This window comes from Podarcis erhardii, assembly GCF_964252035.2.
Source record: "Podarcis erhardii genome assembly, chromosome: 1".
In the NCBI taxonomy this organism is placed as follows: Eukaryota; Metazoa; Chordata; class Lepidosauria; order Squamata; family Lacertidae; genus Podarcis; species Podarcis erhardii.
Genome location: NC_138497.1, coordinates 49,239,594 through 49,256,830, shown reverse-complemented (window position 1 = coordinate 49,256,830; position 17,237 = coordinate 49,239,594). Strand labels below are relative to the sequence as shown.

Genomic DNA, 17,237 nt, shown 5'->3' with positions numbered 1-17,237 from the left:
AAGAATATTGATCAGCGTTATGGGGGAAGACTCACACTTTCTGTATGACAGGGTAGCCTTTTATTGACTTTGTTAAGAGAATCGAACATGGTTTACACCCTCCATCAACTCATGGAGCTTTATGGAGAGACACTTTCATTTGATGGCTATTTTTCTTTCTTTTCTGTACAACTGCTAAGTCCTGTTTTCTTTGTATGGGTATTTTTTTGCTACTTGAAATTTAAAATCAATAATGATAATGATGATGATGATGATGATAATAATAATAATAATAATAATAATAATAATAATAATGGTTAAACCACTGAGCCTAGGGTTTGCCGATCAGAAGGTCGGCGGTTCGAATCCCCGTGACGGGGTGAGCTCCCGTTGTTCGGTCCCTGCTCCTGCCAACCTGTTCAAAAGCATATCAAAGTGCAAGTAGATCACGGCGTTTCCATGCGCTGCTCTGGTTCACCAGAAGCAGCTTAGTCATGCTGGCCACATGACCCGGAAGCTGTATGCCAGCTCCCTCGGCCAATAAAGCGAGATGAGCGCCGCAACCCCAGAGTTGGCCACGACTGGACCTAATGGTCAGGGGTCCCTTTACCTTTACCTTAACCACTTCCTCCACAGTGAAACCAACTGTAAGATTTGGTTGTGATGCCTATGAATAAATCTTCCTTATGCTTATGGAAACAACAACTTTTAAACCTCCAGTTGTGAACATTTATGAGTTCCAAGTCCAGGACACTGACCAGATCCAGACCTGCTTAGCTTCAGCAAGACAGTGTCTTCATGTGCATTTGAACCAAACCGTAGCCTTAGAAACACTACCTACTCCAACATGCTACGCAGAGATAGAGAACTTTATAGCGGTCACATAAAAATATTCAAGCAGTATCTGTGGTTCCTCTTATAGCTTGAGGGAGGGCATGTGGTTTTTTTCTGCCTTGGAACCACCAGTGACCTTATTGCTCCTTGACACCCACAAGCATGAGGGTTTGGCCACTCACCTGAGCCATCAAAGCTGCCATTTCCAGAGCCAGCTCCTTATTGACAGGGAATCTACCACTGGATATTTCCCCACTAATCTGGAAAGCCAGCAGCAATCGTTCTCGGTCCATCTCACCTTTTGCTTGGCTTCGGAAATACAACCTAAATGGGCGAAAAATGCCAAAGAGGAAAAAGAAACACGCCAGCCACACCTTAGCACAGCATCTTCTAGACCTTGCTCAGTCTAAGTACAATGAGTCTTTACTTACAGTTTTAAAGCTAATGTCATATTGGGGAGATTACTCAGGGCGCAATCCCCAGGGAAGTTTTCCTCCACAGACCTGCACATCTCCAGTTAATTTCAAGGGAATATGTGGAGGGGAATTTTTTTGGCAGGGACTTCTCAGTTTTATTGCTATAAGGAAGCACACTTAACAGAAGCGATGGGTCACTGTTGCTTACCAGAAAGGAGAAGGGGAAGGGTGGTGCAAATGCACCAGCAGAGCCAATCCAGCCAATGTCAGTTGATAAGTCCCACTTAAGCAGCCTGAATTGGAACTTCTGCATCCAAATTTCCTCAATACTTCCCCCTCCCATTAATTTCAGTTCTAGTTAAATAACAGAAGTAAATATAAAGCTGGATCAAACCTTAAGCTCCACAAGACATAGGGATGCAATACCAATCCAAGCCAGCAGTGAGCAGTACCTGTTTTTATACGTTAGTTTCACTATTCTTGTGCCACCTTCGTACTTTCCAGGATTCAACTCTTTCAGAGCTTGCTCCCACTTTGAAATGACATCACAGATCTTTAAAAGAGAGACTGAATGAGGCTGAAGACAGAAACTTCATGCTAGACATGCATAAAAACAGCACAGGTCATAGGACAGTACTGCGAACCTGGGCTCATTTCAGTGAGACATGAATCCTTATAAAATATTGAAACTTTGCAAAGGATTTAGAAATAAGCATACCCACTGTGATAATATTTGAACAGAGACTATTTAGAAGCCATGGAAAACTTTTAACTACGGTGGTGCCCCGCAAGACGAACGCCTCGCAAGACGGAAAACCCACTAGACGAAAGGGTTTTCCGTTTTGGAGGCGCTTCGCAAAACGAATTTCCCTATGGGCTTGCTTCGCAAGACGAAATGTCTTGCGAGTTCCTGCGGGTTTCCCCCCCTTTCCCCCCCTTTTCCTAAGCCCTAAGCCGCTTATCAGCTGATCCGCTAAAAGCCGCTAAACTGCTTATAGCGCTAATCCGCTAAGCTGTCAATGTGCTTGCTTCGCAAGACGAAAAAACCACTATACAAAGAGCCTCATGGAATGGATTAATTTTGTCTTGCGAGGCACCACTGTATTTCTTTGGACAACAAAACAAATAAATAAACAAGTGAGTCAGTGCCAACATATTTTCAATTACCGTATTTTTTGCTCTATAAGACTCACTTTTTCCCTCCTAAAAAGTAAGGGGAAATATGTGCGCGTCTTATGGAGCGAATGCAGGCTGTGCAGCTATCCCAGAAGCCAGAACAGCAAGAGGGATTGCTGCTTTCATTGCGCAGCGATCCTGCTTGCTGTTCTGGCTTCTGAGATTCAGAATTTTTTTTTTCTTGTTTTCCTCCTCAAAAAACTAGGTGTGTCTTGTGGTCTGGTGCGTCTTATAGAGTGAAAAATACGGTAAATATTTACAGATGTGTATGCTGTATATATAAAACAAAATATTCACCTTTCTTTTCATCAAAAATAATTCCATATCATTAGTCTAGTTAAGTAATAATCCTTACTCAATACGAAACTAAATACATGATAATGTATTTACTCAGTTAATGTGTTTGTGGGAGGGGCGGTTATTGGATTATATTGGGTTTTGGGGAGGTATGCATTTTGAGTTATCATCATCTGAGGCCCTTGTTCATGTGCCTCCTGCACAAGATGCCCAGAGGGTGGCAAGACAAGAACAGGCCTTTTCTGCAGTGGCTCCCCGCTTGTGGAATGCTTTCCCCAGGGGGGCTCACCTAGCGTGCCAGGCAAAAATGTTCATCTTCTCCCACGCCTTTGGCTAATTAAACAATCTATTGACTTTTAAACTGTGTGTGGCAGGGTTATTGCTTTTGTTTGTTACTGTACTATGTGTTTTTGTGTTTTTCTATTGTAAACCGCCCTGCGATCCTCAGATCAAGGGCGGTATAGAAATTTAATTAATAATATTAATATGAATAATAATAATGAGTAATCATGCGTAATCACCTTCATAGGGCCTTGTAGGCAGTGTTCTAGATCCCTACCAGAAGGATCGTCTGTAAATAGGTAAAACCCCGAGTTGGACGACAGCCTCATTCCTGTCTCCTGGTTCAGCCGCTGCAAGAACTCATCCACAGTTGAGGAGCCATCAAAACCAACCACCTGAAATGAAACAGTTGAGAAACAATCATGAAGACAAAATCATTGCTGATGGGTGAGCACATGGACACAGTTTAGCTGTACAGATCCATCGGCAAGCATAACCCACGGCAAATTCTGTACTGAGGCGGAGGAGTCATTTTACCCAGCCTTGAAATCTTCTCAGTGTAAAGTCACCCAGCCCTCTTGTCTCACCTGGTAGGTCCCATTCATGAAGTGTACTGGGATGCTGAAGGGGAGTGAGTGGTGGTAGGGATTCCTCAGCAAAATGGACATGACCTCCATTCGGGAAGGTCTAGCTTCTCGCTCTCTAGCTTTCAAAGTGCGCTCCATTGATCTTCGACAGTAGATGGCATACTTGCCTATTTCGGTTCTAAATCACAGAATCGGGGGGGGGGGGAGTAAAATATGTTTCAGAAACACCCATTGCACTATTGCAATTATTGCTTTTTCTATAACTATCATGCTATTGCATGTCACCAGGGGTTCCAGGTGCTCACCCAGGGTCAGTGTTTCCTTTTGGAAATGAGGCACAGCAGAGACTGTGGTGTTTTTATGATATATGGTTTATTTACACATATATGCAACCTGAGCCTGCAATGGAGGTCTTCACAGCATTAACACCCCCAAATGGTATTATTTCTCCCATAGCCGCAGCCATGGATTCAAAATTAAACATTTCTTCCGTTAGCGAGAATAAGTTTAATAATAATAATAAGTTTAATAATAATAATAATAATAATAACAACAACAACAACAATAATAATTTATTATTTGTACCCCGCCCATCTGGCTGGGTTTCCCCAGCCACTCTGGGCGGCTTCCATAGAAACCAAAAATACACTAAAATCACACATTTAAAACTTCCCTGAACAGGGCTGCCTTAAGATGTCCTCTGAATGTCAGGTAGTTGTTTATCGCGTCCTATTAGATCCATTCATAAAAACTGACTCCAGTTTAACCCAGACAAGACAAGCACTTCACCTGGGGTCTGCATGCTGCTGTAGGTGATGCTTGAGATACCAAAGGAAATGTTGCTGAGGCAGGAAGAGAGGAGCGCAAAGAGCTAGTAATTGCCAGCACTGTGAAGAAAAACAGGGTTACTGTGAATAAAGCCACCATTTCTGTTGTCCCTGCCATTTATTCTCAAGACAAAAATATAATCTACCCAATTCTCCTGGATGGTTGATTCACACATCACAAATGCTACCGAAGCAATAGTTTTGAGGGAGGGAGCCAGTTTTGCAAAGGATATATACTAGTGTAAATAGATACAACTCTACCGGGGAGCAGCAATTTGCTGAGGTTGCTTGCCTGGGTGCCCTTACCATTAAAAATATGCTTCAGCTCCCATCAAACATGAAGAAGCCTTATTACAAGGACTTCATTCCACCACTATCAGACCAGTATAAGGTCTAAGCTAGGCATTAGGTGAGTAGATCTGTATTCAGGTTTTCTGAGGCAGTGATCAACCACTTTTCAGTGTCACTGTGAAGGCTTCCATTCTATATCCGGTGGAGCTGAATGAGTATGTCCTGACTTTACCTTTTCAGTTATCATTTCTCAGGCTTTGTCTGTATGTTACCCTTCTGCAGGGAATCAAACTACTTATCACACATGACCAAAAAAGGAAAAAAGGTTTCTGTGGAAATAAATACAATTGCCTCCAGTGCAAATGCAAACATGTAAAGAAGTTCTCTGTTAATAAGTCATTTAAATTCAGACGTGGCAATCGGCACCTTGAACAGGGGAACATTCACCTGGATGACGGAGTGATTCTGAGCTTCCCTGCTGGTCTGTTTGACTAACTGACAATAGATTTCATTCTGTAGCTCACTGTGAGTCAGGCAGACCTGGAGTGCTGTCTGAGCCAGGGTCACATGATAATCAATAGATGGAGCTTCCACAGGAATGTTGATAAACAGCTGGCAAGACTGATAAAGGGGGGTGGAGAACAGAAGTACATTAACTGAGATGGAAGCAATAGTATCATTACATTTTCCTCACAACAATTAACAAGTTTATCATCTACGGCAATGATGATGACGACTACAGTGGAACCTTGGTTTCCGAACGTAATCCGTCCTGGAAGTCCGTTCGACTTCTGAAATGTTTGAAAACCAAGGATCAAAGGGCTGGTTGCAAAGGCAATGGGAAAAAATGAAAAACGCACCTTGGAAGCCATTTAACTTCCAGTTAAATGCATTCGAAAATGGAGACATTCACTTCTGGGTTTTGGGCGTTTGGCTTCCGAAATGTTCGGCAGCCGAGACATTCAACAACCAAGGTTTGACTGTATTTAGACAGGGCCATCAGCATGCACTGCGTTTCTCAGAAGAGATTACAAAATGACATGTCCCTGCCCCAAGGAACTTACAATTCAGTATATGGCACAGGAAGTGAAGCAGAGGCAGGGGCTTAACAGGGAAACAACATGTGGTTGTTTCAGTTGCACATGCTAAGTTACAGTCTGCGTTATTGTAGGGTGTAGGAACTAGGGGACTGTGTCAAAGGCTTCATGAAAAGGGTATTGAAGGATGTGAATTAAGCAAGATGATGGGCATCGTAGGTGTTCCAAAAGGCAGTTCCAAGATTACGGGGCAGCAAGAGAGAAAGGGAAGAGTTTTAAGTTGCTTTTGGGCCATGTGCAAACTTGACTCTCCCTTTCATCTTTCTTCAATAATAAAATAAAATGCTTGAATAGTATATTTGGAGAGCCGTCTCTGTAAATACCTTGAAGAGTTTGAGGGCCTCTGTCTGCAGTGCTTCTGAAGGCAGAGTGGTGAGGGAAGCCTGCAGCCCCTCTTTGCTGTAACACAGCATAGGATGTTTCCACAAGGGAGAATCTGAATCAGTGGGAGGGACAAAGCTAGTTAGACGCTGCACAGGGCAAGGGATATTGCAAAGGAATATTAAAACTCTGCCGAATGAATCAGAAGTTGACAGCACCATGCTACTTCATCAGCATCTTTGGACTTAGAGCCATTCAGCACAGTTAGAAAATAGCACAAAGCACAGCCCTCCTGGGGACATCCCATTTCAAAATGCAGGTGAGGAACTATGTGCTTGAATTTTCTGCCATGTTAAAAACTCTGCACTAATGGAAATGCAGGACATTGGGGAGGTGGTCAGGCTACAATCCTTCTCCCAGACTTGCTAGGTTTCAACATGAAGGGAGTTTTGTTACAGAATATCTTCTAAATATTAGGCACTCACCTGCATTCTCAAGCAATGTGGCCTGAGCATGTAAAGGTAAAGGTAAAGGTACCCTTGACCATTAGGTCCAGTCGCAGATGATTCTGGTGTTGCGCGCTCATCTCGCTCTGTAGGCCGAGGGAGCAGACGTTTGTCCGCAGACAGCTTCAGGGTCATGTGACCAGCATGACTAAACTGCTTCTGGTGAACCAGAGCAGTGCACGGAAACACCGTTTACCTTCCTGCCAGAGCAGTACCCATTTATCTACTTGCACTTGGACGTGCTTTCAAACTGCTAGGTTGGCAGGAGCTGGGACCGAACAACGGGAGCTCACCCTGTCGTGGGGATTCAAACCGCTGACCTTCTGATCGGCAAGCCCTAACTTTTCTGATTAACACAGCACAACAGCAAAAAGGCCACTTATAGAAAGGTCTCATTTCAGTTGTGAGGAGAGCACCATTTAGTCTTTTTATCTTCTATAGTCCAAATATACTGCGTTTAATTAAGGCAGGCTTCCTCAACCTTGGCCCTCCAGATGTTTTGAGACTACAATTCCCAGCATCCCTGACCACTGGGATCATGGGAGTTGCAGGCCAAAAACACCTGGAGGACCAAGGTTAAGGAAGCCTGAATGAAGGCTCTGTTACTTCACATCTGGTCAGGGCAAGGATGGGAGCAGAACTGTCTTTACAGTCTACTTAGTTGGATTTTGCACATTCATTGTGCCTGCTCACCACTGTGGAGATGTCATAAGAGGAAGAACGTATCTATCTGCCAGAACATTTCCAATTCCTGTGCTTCAAAATTGTCTGTTACAACCTTGGATCAGGAGGAGGGGAAGCCACCATGTTGACAAATGACAACAACACAAGCTCTCTGGGAAAAATATTTCCCTTTTTACTTACTTGGGTCTCCTTCTGCATCTAGTAGCTTCCCAATCAGCTGCTCATACGCAGTGCCTGCCTTTGCACTGCTACTTCCTGCTGCTACAGTCAGATGGTACAACCAGGTATCCTTGGAATAAAAGGGCAAAGAAGACTGAGCTGAAAATCTCATAGATCAACCTAAGAACTATAAACATATAGTATACCATCTGGGTGTATCATCTGGCACCAGTGATAGATTTACAGGGCTAATTTCTTCAGTCTCCAGCAAATGCAGCTTGTTTCTCAGTCTATAACAGGGACGCACTCCTTCCCTCACAGCTGGAGGGAAGTTATACTTTGCAAGCACTAAAATTGCAAAGAATTTGTACCTGGGAAAATATGACTGTCACATTTTCCCAGCAAAGCATAGCGTACTTAATGTTCCATTGCTGATAATCTGGAGCCCTCCCATGAGTATGCAATAGAATAGGTACATTTTAAATAACGGAATTCATTATTTAAAATGCATCTATTCTGTAATGTGGCCAATTATTATTTTCCTAAATACCTTCTCCTGTTTGGTACGAATGAGTAGGTAGGTGGGACTCTGCTCCGGAGGGTGAATAACCAGGGTGCAATGTGAAGAAAGTAGCCCCCCACCATTAGCCTCATAATCTTCATCAGAATCACAGGAGCGATCCACTTCTTCCACCTTTGATTCCCGCAGGTGCAAATGGCCAAGGGGGCACTGAGAAAAGAAGGCCAAACAGGTTAAGCTGCATGGTAGAAAATACATGTGTGCGTTAAATCAATAAATAGTAATAAAAACAGGAGGTTACAGGCTGTGTAAGGAGCTATTGGCTAGGACCGATGAGAAAAACGCTGAATATAAAAGCGGATTAAAAATACCTTGTCTTCCTGACTGCGATAATAGTAAAATGTTTTTCCAATCAGCGCACACCAAACCAGCTTGGAGTGTCCATGTTTCACCTGCAGAAACAGCCCAGGAATAAAAAGATTTTCTTTCAACTTGTTTGCATGAGTTCATTCATTTTTCTGGAAAACTTAGAATTGCACACACACACTTTTCTATCTTTCTCCCCTCTTTGATTAAAAAACATAATGATTGTTGTGTTTTGAAATATAGTTCTGAAGATCTACAAAGGAAAAGATGCTCTGCTTCCTATTAAAGATTATTTAATTTAAATTCTTGTTTAGTATAAGACACTGTTGAGTTTGATAATATTCTTACTTAGAAGAAGAAGAAGAAGAGTTTGGATTTGATATCCCGCCTTTCACTCCCTTTAAGGAGTCTCAAAGCGGCTAACATTCTCCTTTCCCTTCCTCCCCCACAACAAACACTCTGTGAGGTGAGTGGGGCTGAGAGACTTCAAAGAAGTGTGACTAGCCCAAGGTCACCCAGCAGCTGCATGTGGAGGAGCAGAGACACGAACCCGGTTCTCCAGATTACGAGACTACCGCTCTTAACCACTACACCATACTGGCTCTTAGACCAACTTGGTTTGGCTGTCTAGATTTAAATTCCAACCCGTAGAAACTGCTGTACTAAAACACTGCTTCAAATCTTGTCGGAGGGGTGCGGGATGTCCAACCATCATGTAGGAAAGAGGATCATGTCAAAATGTCCCCAACCAACTACATGGAGAAGCCCTGGTCCGCTTAAGACAGTAGAACCTTGCTTTGAGGAGCTTTTTATTTTGGCTGCCTTCAGGCTGCTACAGTATACTCAGCAAAGCAATGAAAAAGTAGCTCTTGAAAGGGCCAGACCCTACTTCAGCCAAAGCTCTTCTGCTCAGCCCACACCTGAGAGACGAGATGGTGAATCCGAGTTCAAAGTCTATGTGAATCAACCTATCAATTAAGTATTGCAACAGTAGGTTTGTTACAGTCTATCAATGCTGGGTTTAATTCTTTTGTGTATTTATTGTAGTGGATATTAATCTACCTGTGCTGTCCCACAGTTGTGTTGCATCTCAGCCTTTGCCAACCTGGTGCCCTCCACGTATTCTGGGCTACAACTCCCATTAGATCAATGGAAATTATAGTCCACAGCACCTAAGGAGCAGCAGGTTGGCAAAGGACACTATTTCTGGTGCAGATATGCAGTACCTTGGTGAGCCAGCCTTTCACAGTGGGTTTGGCATCACTGAGAGGGACTTCCGTAGGACTGGTCGCCTGCACCTTCAGGATGTTTTGAAGGACACAAATCCATTCTTCCAGAATGTTAGGAGAGTCAGCTGACAGGAAATAGGTTCGTTTTTCAGTGATGAGCTAAAGGTGAAGGAAATATTACATGTTGCTACAACCAAGCATGAAGGCTTTTGCCATATTAATGTTGTTATTGCAGTAAATGAGTTGCTTTCTAATTTTCTGGCCACAATCACTAGAACCTTTCAATGCAAGATAAAAGTGCCTTCGAAACATAATAGAGGCACTGTGACTCTTCATCCATTTTGTTACCTGCCCCCCACAAAGCTAGGAAGCTGTTCAGCTATTTCTTCCATTGGCATTGATGAGCTGCCAAAGGGGGGGGGGGAGCAGAACTGCGACGCACTCAGTGAGATGAATTGCCAGTGTGTTGTCTATTATGACACACACCTAAAAATTTAGTTGCTCTTCAATGCCATTCGAGGATATAATAATCAAGCTAGGTCAGGGGTCAGCAAACTCTTTCAGTGGGGGGCCGAACCACTGTCCCTCAGACCTTGTGGAGGGCCGGACTATATTTTGAAAGGGAAAAAAAAGAAAAAATTCCTATGCCCCACAAATAACCCAGAGGTGCATTTTAAATAAAAGGACACATTCTACTCGTGTAAAAACACACTGATTCCCGAACCGTCCGTGGGCCGGATTTAGAAGGCGATTGGGCCAAATCTGGCCCCTGGGCCTTAGTTTGCCTATTCATGGGCCAGGTGATATCCAGAGAAGAACTGGCAGCAGAAGAAATTCCAGAAGAAATTCCAGCGGCAGCACTGCTCTGCAAACATTGCAGGAGCACTACTGCAAGTTTTGTACAAAGGGGACATAATAACATAACAAGATCCCTGCTGGATTAGGCCAAAGGTCCCTCAAAGGTCCCTAACATCCTGTTCTCACAGTGGCTGACCAGATGCCTACAGGAAGCCCATAGGAAGGACCCAAGTGTAGCAGTGCCCTCTCCCCACTTGGGATTTTCAACAACCAGTATTCAGTGGCATACTCCCTCAGACACTGGAGGTAGAAAATAGCCATCATGAGTATAAGTGATGTAAGCAGGATTTAACCTTCGTCAAATATGGCTGATAGTTACGAAATTTCGTGTGATTTGAGAATGTATCTGTATCCTCACATCTTCCGATTTTGATGACAGATTAAGAGAATGGATATGTGGCCCCTGTTGACATTTCTGATATTTTTGCATCTTCTATTTTTATTTGTGCTTATATTTTATGTATGATGGAATAAAAGGCATTCAATTGTTTTTTTAAAAAGTATGTGTAATGAATCTGAACAGATCAAAGTGCTGTAATTTAGATGTTTCTGCATTATTGACAGAAGTGCAATAATACTTGGGAGACTTTACAGGAAAGTGGGCTGTGTCAAAACCTTTTTACAGCTTTCTTCAAACATTAAAGGTTAAGTTTACGTTGAGTATTAGGTTTCAGGTCTTCTAGTATATGAACTTAATCTGCCTGATCTTTTCTGCAGGGCAAAACCATATGAAAACCAAGAACTTCAATTCAGGTTTGTCATGACAGGGAAAGTTGTCTCAATTAAAACATTTTCTCTCCCTGCCAATCTGTTAGTGCCCTTTAGACTTCAGAAATAAGAAACAAAGGTCAAAAGCAATGCTCACTTGGAATGTTTGAGATCCTTCACCCCGTATGATCTGGCAAGAAGAATTCAGTTCCACCTGCCCCTGGGGCTTGCAGATGACATCACTCTGGAGAGGGGAAGGAAATGCAAGAGACAATGAGGAATACAATATAAGGGATGGAGAAAAGGTGAGGCACAACCTCCAGGTAACATTCTGCATACGTGGCTGGTTTACAGCAGAGAAAGCACCCAGGACATGATAATGTTGCTAATAAATATTTTAAAAATTAGGGCTGAAAGCATGCATTGATCAATAAATCAATCAACAGCCCCAGTTTTAGTAGGTGGGATTATGAGTGATGGTGGTTTTTGTGTGCGTTCTTTGGAGGGAATAATATCTCGATTCTGTTACTGATATTGGGGATAAAAAAAAACATATCAAAGATGGCCAGAGGATGAGTAGTTTATTAAAACTATTGAATATGAGGATTTACTACTAACTCACCGGGGACTTATAATACATGATCTGTCCATTTCTCAACACAAACCACCACCTCTTCCATGCCTTCACCTGGTTGCCCATTTTCAGCAAATAGCCAGATTTCTCCAGTAGCTCCTAGATGAAATAAAACAGATATATTTTCCTGTGCAATGGACAAGGTGAAAACCAGGGCTGGGGAACCTCAGGCCCTCCTGCCTTCTTTAGCTGGATTCCTTTGGGATTCCTCCAAGCCCAGAACCCCTCCCCAGTCACATCCCTCTCCCTAGGCCACACCCCTCACCAGCTGGCAGGCACCGGATTTGTTCTATTTGAAAAGGTTGATGCTAAGGCTGCCCAAAGTGCAGATGGTGTTGGTGGTGGGAGGGATAGCTTACACTGCACACTCCACCATCCGTGGAATAGGATGATGTCCGCTGCAACTTGTGCTCTGGTTCAGAATAATCTTCATCAACGGAGTAGGCATCAGGGGGGATGGCGTAGTCACTCTCTGAGCTTAGCGAAGACATAGAGACTCCTGCTACAAATAAAAAGAACCCAAGAACATGCATGCTTGCCTGGTTCAGTAAGACCAAGCTTGCATGCAGAACCAAAACTATTGAAACAGGCTCACGAATTTACCAATCATCTAATAGCCGAATTACCAGTCATCTAATAACCCAAAACTAACATTACTAGCAAAACACCTTGATTGCAAAGGCAAAACTGACACGCCTTTTCCCTAGTGTATGACCTGTTGTGAGATGTTCATTTTTTTTAGAGCTGAAGCAGCAAGATTTCAGGTGGACTAACAGAAGGATCGCAGTAAAGTTTATGAACTTTCCCCCGTATGCTGGGGAGCTGACTTATAATTTATAGCAGATAAAAGATAATCTCTAGACTGGTTTTTAAAAACACACTTACTTGGCAGTAAGCTCCACTGAAGTGGAAGTGCCTAGAATTGTGCTGATAGTTCTACTACAGTTGAAGCCCCAAATTCCCTGATGATTCTGGTCTGCTACCTGCAGATGCTTTTAAATCATTTTAAAGGTCCTTTTCCTAGCAATCCAGAAAGCAATACTGTACTTCCTTCCTCTTACCTCGCTTCACTGCACGAGGACTGCCTGGTATGCTTGCTTTTCTGCATTCAGATCCTGCATTGGAGGTTCTGAAGCTCACATGAGAGCTGCAGTCATCATCAGAGCCGGAGGACTCGTCTAAGAAAGGAACGTTGCTGATTTGGGTAGCTTTCTGGAAAACAAGCCTCCAAAGTCAGGATAAAAGGGAACGTAGGCATCACAGTTCACAAGAACCTTTCGTAAACTGGCTTGAGGTTTTTTGTTTTGTTTTTACATTCAAGCAGCATATACATTTTACAAAATAATAAAAAGAGCTAGCACAAGAAAACCAGTTACATTGTTCTGTCTCTACACTCTGGCCCTAGATCAAAAGAAGCAAGCCCCTATAGTTGTTCATTTCATTCTCTATGCCCTAGAGCAGGCATAGGCAAACTCGGCCCTCCAGATGTTTTGAGACTACAGTTCCCATCATCCCTAACCACTGGTCCTGTTAGCTAGGGATGATGGGAGGTGTGGTCCCAAAATATCTGGAGGGCTGAGTTTGCATATGCCTGCCCTACCAATGGCAATTAGGGTTAGGGGAAAAAGGCAGAAGCTTAGGAAGGAGAGATACACATCATTTCTGCTTGAATCCAAGGCTGTGGCTATGGGAGAAGCAAGACCTTCTTGTGGTGTTAATGATGTGAGCCCCTCCGTCGTAGGCTCAGGGTGTAAATACAGTAAACTGTTTCTTTAAGATACTACAGTCTCTGCTGCCCATCGATCTCAGGAAACTGTAAGCACTTGGAACCCCTGGAATCCTGCACTGCTTGGAGATTGGGTTAGCATGCAACAACATTGTCTTATTTTAGTTAGTATTTAACAGGTTGTGGCAGAAAAAGTATCTCATGGGGAACAAAAAGTAAGCCCGCTCCCATAACGTCTTTATGCTATTTTGGGCCTACTTCTGGGTTTTGCATCATTCGGACGCATCTAACTTGGTCATTGCCTGTAGTTTCAAATGCAAATATGAGCCTAGCTTGAGGTCTTTCTGACTTCTGGGAAGAGGATGAGACCAGGCAGCGTGTGTGTGGTGTGTGTGCAGACATACAGCACAGGCAAGATTCACTTAACAGTTATCTAGACAATTTAAGGTGTAGCCATGTGAGTATGAGACATCTTCATGCATACAAGGAGACTGATCTGAACTGAATGATAGACCTGCAGATGAGCCTTCATCCTGATTTGCTTGCACAAAGTTTACATGGGGGGGGGTTTAGATTACATGTATGTATGTATGTATGTATGTATGATGGTCATCTGCCTGATTTGAATGTTCGCTTGATTCCTCCCCCTCAGTAAACTGTATAGCTTTATTACAAATATAATTACTTTTCCTTATAGTTTTCTGCCAGTAGTAAGAAATTAGATTTCCAAGGACCTATTTCCATCACATGTCTACTTTGCATGTGCTCTGTTCTGTCTAGTTTCTTGACAGGTTTAAGAAAAAAACGAACCAGAATTGTGTGTAAATTGTTCACACAACGCTGGAGCACACATTTTGTATACAGTGGTGCCCCGCAAGACGAACGCCTCGCAAGACGGAAAACCCGCTAGACGAAAGGGTTTTCCGTTTTGGAGGCGCTTCGCAAGACGAATTTCCCTATGGGCTTGCTTTGCAAGACGACAGCCCATAGGGAAATCTCCGGGACAGCGGGGAAGCGCAGCTCGTCTTCCCCGCTGTCCTCGGACCTCCTCCGAAGCCTGGCGGCGGGGCGGGGACACCTCCTCCCGCCGCCGGGCTTCGGAAGGATGCCCCGATGCCGGGCGGCGAGGCGGGAAAGTCTCCCCCTGCCGCCCGGCATCGGAACGATGTCCCGAAGCCGAGCGGCGGGGCGGGAAAGTCTCCCCCCGCCGCCCGGCATCGGAACGATGCCCCGAAGCCGGGCGGCGAGGCGGGAAAGTCTCCCCCCGCCGCCCGGCATCGGAACGATGCCCCGATGCCGGGCGGCGAGGCGGGAAAGTCTCCCCCCGCCGCCCGGCATCGGAACGATGCCCCGATGCCGGGCGGCGAGGCGGGAAAGTCTCCCCCCGCCGCCCGGCATCGGAACGATGCCCCGATGCCGGGTGGTGAGGCGGGAAAGTCTCCCCCCGCCGCCCGGCTTCGGGGCAGGAACGCCTCCCCCCGCCGCCCGGCTTCGGGGCATCGTCCCGATGCCGGGCGGCGGGGCGAGAAAGCCTCCCCCCGCCGCCTGGCATCGGAACGATGTCCCGAAGCCGGGCGGCGGGGCCGCGAAGCCTGGGCGCGCTGGCAACTCTCCGCAAGGAGCGCCCAGGCTTCGTCCCCCCTGCTTGCCTTCCCAGGGGCTTTTAAATCGCCCGGACAGCGGAGAAGTCCTCCGCTGTCCCGGGCGATTTTAAAATGCCGCCAGAAGAGGTCGGGGGAAGGCGGTTTCCATAGGAACGCATTAATTGATTTTCAATGCATTCCTATGGAAAACCGTGCATCGCAAGACGAAAAACTCGCAAGACGAAGAGACTTGCGGAACGAATTAATTTCGTCTTGCGAGGCACCACTGTACTTGTTATTTGCATTTTGTACACATTATTTCCCTAAAATATACATTTTGTATGCTTTTCAAAGCATTTCCCCATAAAATATGCACTTATATGTATGCTTAATATAAAATATACCTTACTGTGTGCATTTTTTTTGTACTGAAACTGCATCACAAAACTCAGAGAAGTGCACAATTCAGTTGATACCTGCATTCAGATTTGCATATGGGTCAGAACTGGAGAATAAGATCAGTTTTCTTTAAAATGTTGACTGAACAAATTTCTCCTCCGTCCCTGCTATGAGCTCTCCTACCAGTTTATTGCTTTCCACATCTGTTCCCACAGAGTTGTCCACCTTCCCATATTGGTCCTAACACAAGTGTCATCGTCCTTACCCCTTTTAGCATGGTGTACACAGGCACAGTGACATTTCTGTAAATGAGGCAGGTGAATGTTCCAGCAGGTGAATAGCTTGAAGAATTTGAAGCTGAGATTTTTATACGTAAAGGAAAGAAAGAAAAATGACAAGCTGCAATTAGCATCCCCACAGCATGTTTAAATGGATGGGTTTAAATTAGCTAGATGGGGCTATGTGGATAATCAACATTTATGTGGTAACAGGGGCTCTGACCAAGATTAACAAATAACCATTATATCTGAAACCACATTGAAAGACTATGTGTTTGTAAAGGCTACCCATCTTTCATCTCCCGTATCTCCACAACAAAGAAAGCCATAATTGATGGAGGTGCCCTTTAGTGGAGCACGTTTCTGTGACTAAATGCCCTTTATCACCAAATATACAGTATACCAGCAAATGTGGTATAAATTCAGTCCGTAGTACATTTATCACAGAAGAGTTTACATGACCAAATGTTCTGAAAATATACCACCGGATAACACTAGCGGTATCTGGTCATGTATAGAATCTTTGGGGCAATTTTGGCTAGTACTTACTCCGGCTAGAAGGGTCACTCCCAAGAGCCACTTCTGAAAGCCTCATGCCAGACTTGGCTACTGCATAGATCCGACTCTCCTAAAACAAGGGGGAAAGATCAAGGGGAAAAGACAAAGCAAAAATGTAACTTTTGGTGAACTTAAGGCAACTTGGGCTGCTTTGTCCCTTCTTCGGGTCCTGTCGTCTTTACCAGAGAGTTACTAGCAACTGAGCTACAAGCATATCTCTGGTGGCACAAACGCGTAAGCTGTCTTTTGGATAGAAAGGGAGACACAAAAGGTCCACCTACAGTTTAATTGTAAATAGACTATTCTTGGAAACATACACCGGGAGGGAAGAGGATGGGGTGAATGGGGGAAGAGGAGCTGCAAGAGAAAGGGAGGTGTTGAGCACACTCTTTTTACCAGCTGCTTCTCTCCTACAAATAATGCACCTCCAATTTTGTTTGAAAGAGGGAAGCAGCGGTCATAGTTGTATTGGCTTGATAAGGTGTAATTTCAATCTCTGATATATACCCTGAAGCAACTGTGAAACACACAAGAAATTAGAACAGGAAGGAGAAAATATGTTCATATCAAAATTACATATGTTCATTCTCTTCTCTGTATCATTCCAATTTTAGTATACGTGCTGCCGAAGCGAGCACTATATATGTTCATTCTCAATACCTACATATATCTTTTAAAAAAGGAAAGAAGAACAGAGATATGAAAATTCTTGCAGAGATATGGGAAAAATTATTTACAAAAGCATCTTGGTTTCTGTTGCTACAACTTGGGTTGGAATATTGTTTAGAAGTTTTTGTATATTTATTTTAGATCTTATTATTAGTTGTTCCAGTTCCTCTGATGGCAAACAGAATTTGTCCCTAATATATAACATGTGGATATATAACATTAGATTGAAATAACAACACCTTTGCAATATGCA

At 44.0% G+C, this 17,237-nt stretch overlaps 1 protein-coding gene across 4 annotated transcripts in view; it reads right to left on the bottom strand.

The window, feature by feature from the left end:
- The window catches only part of PLEKHH1 (pleckstrin homology, MyTH4 and FERM domain containing H1), a 49,747-nt gene that overhangs the window by 11,367 nt on the left and 21,143 nt on the right, over positions 1–17,237 (bottom strand). For 2 of the 4 annotated variants that reach the window (XM_081851553.1, XM_081851555.1), the window contains exons 8-24: positions 16,307–16,385; positions 15,745–15,836; positions 12,833–12,983; positions 12,131–12,273; positions 11,760–11,870; positions 11,295–11,381; positions 9,569–9,730; positions 8,348–8,428; positions 8,007–8,186; positions 7,478–7,586; positions 6,110–6,222; positions 5,137–5,310; positions 4,361–4,458; positions 3,572–3,749; positions 3,224–3,379; positions 1,682–1,782; positions 996–1,137 (exon numbers count right to left, since the gene is read on the bottom strand). In XM_081851553.1, coding sequence (XP_081707679.1) covers positions 996–1,137; positions 1,682–1,782; positions 3,224–3,379; positions 3,572–3,749; positions 4,361–4,458; positions 5,137–5,310; positions 6,110–6,222; positions 7,478–7,586; positions 8,007–8,186; positions 8,348–8,428; positions 9,569–9,730; positions 11,295–11,381; positions 11,760–11,870; positions 12,131–12,273; positions 12,833–12,983; positions 15,745–15,836; positions 16,307–16,385 — 2,157 coding nt within the window. The remainder of the gene's footprint in view (positions 1–995; positions 1,138–1,681; positions 1,783–3,223; positions 3,380–3,571; positions 3,750–4,360; positions 4,459–5,136; positions 5,311–6,109; positions 6,223–7,477; positions 7,587–8,006; positions 8,187–8,347; positions 8,429–9,568; positions 9,731–11,294; positions 11,382–11,759; positions 11,871–12,130; positions 12,274–12,832; positions 12,984–15,744; positions 15,837–16,306; positions 16,386–17,237) is intronic. The other 2 variants (XM_081851554.1, XM_081851556.1) reach the window with 1 other exon arrangement.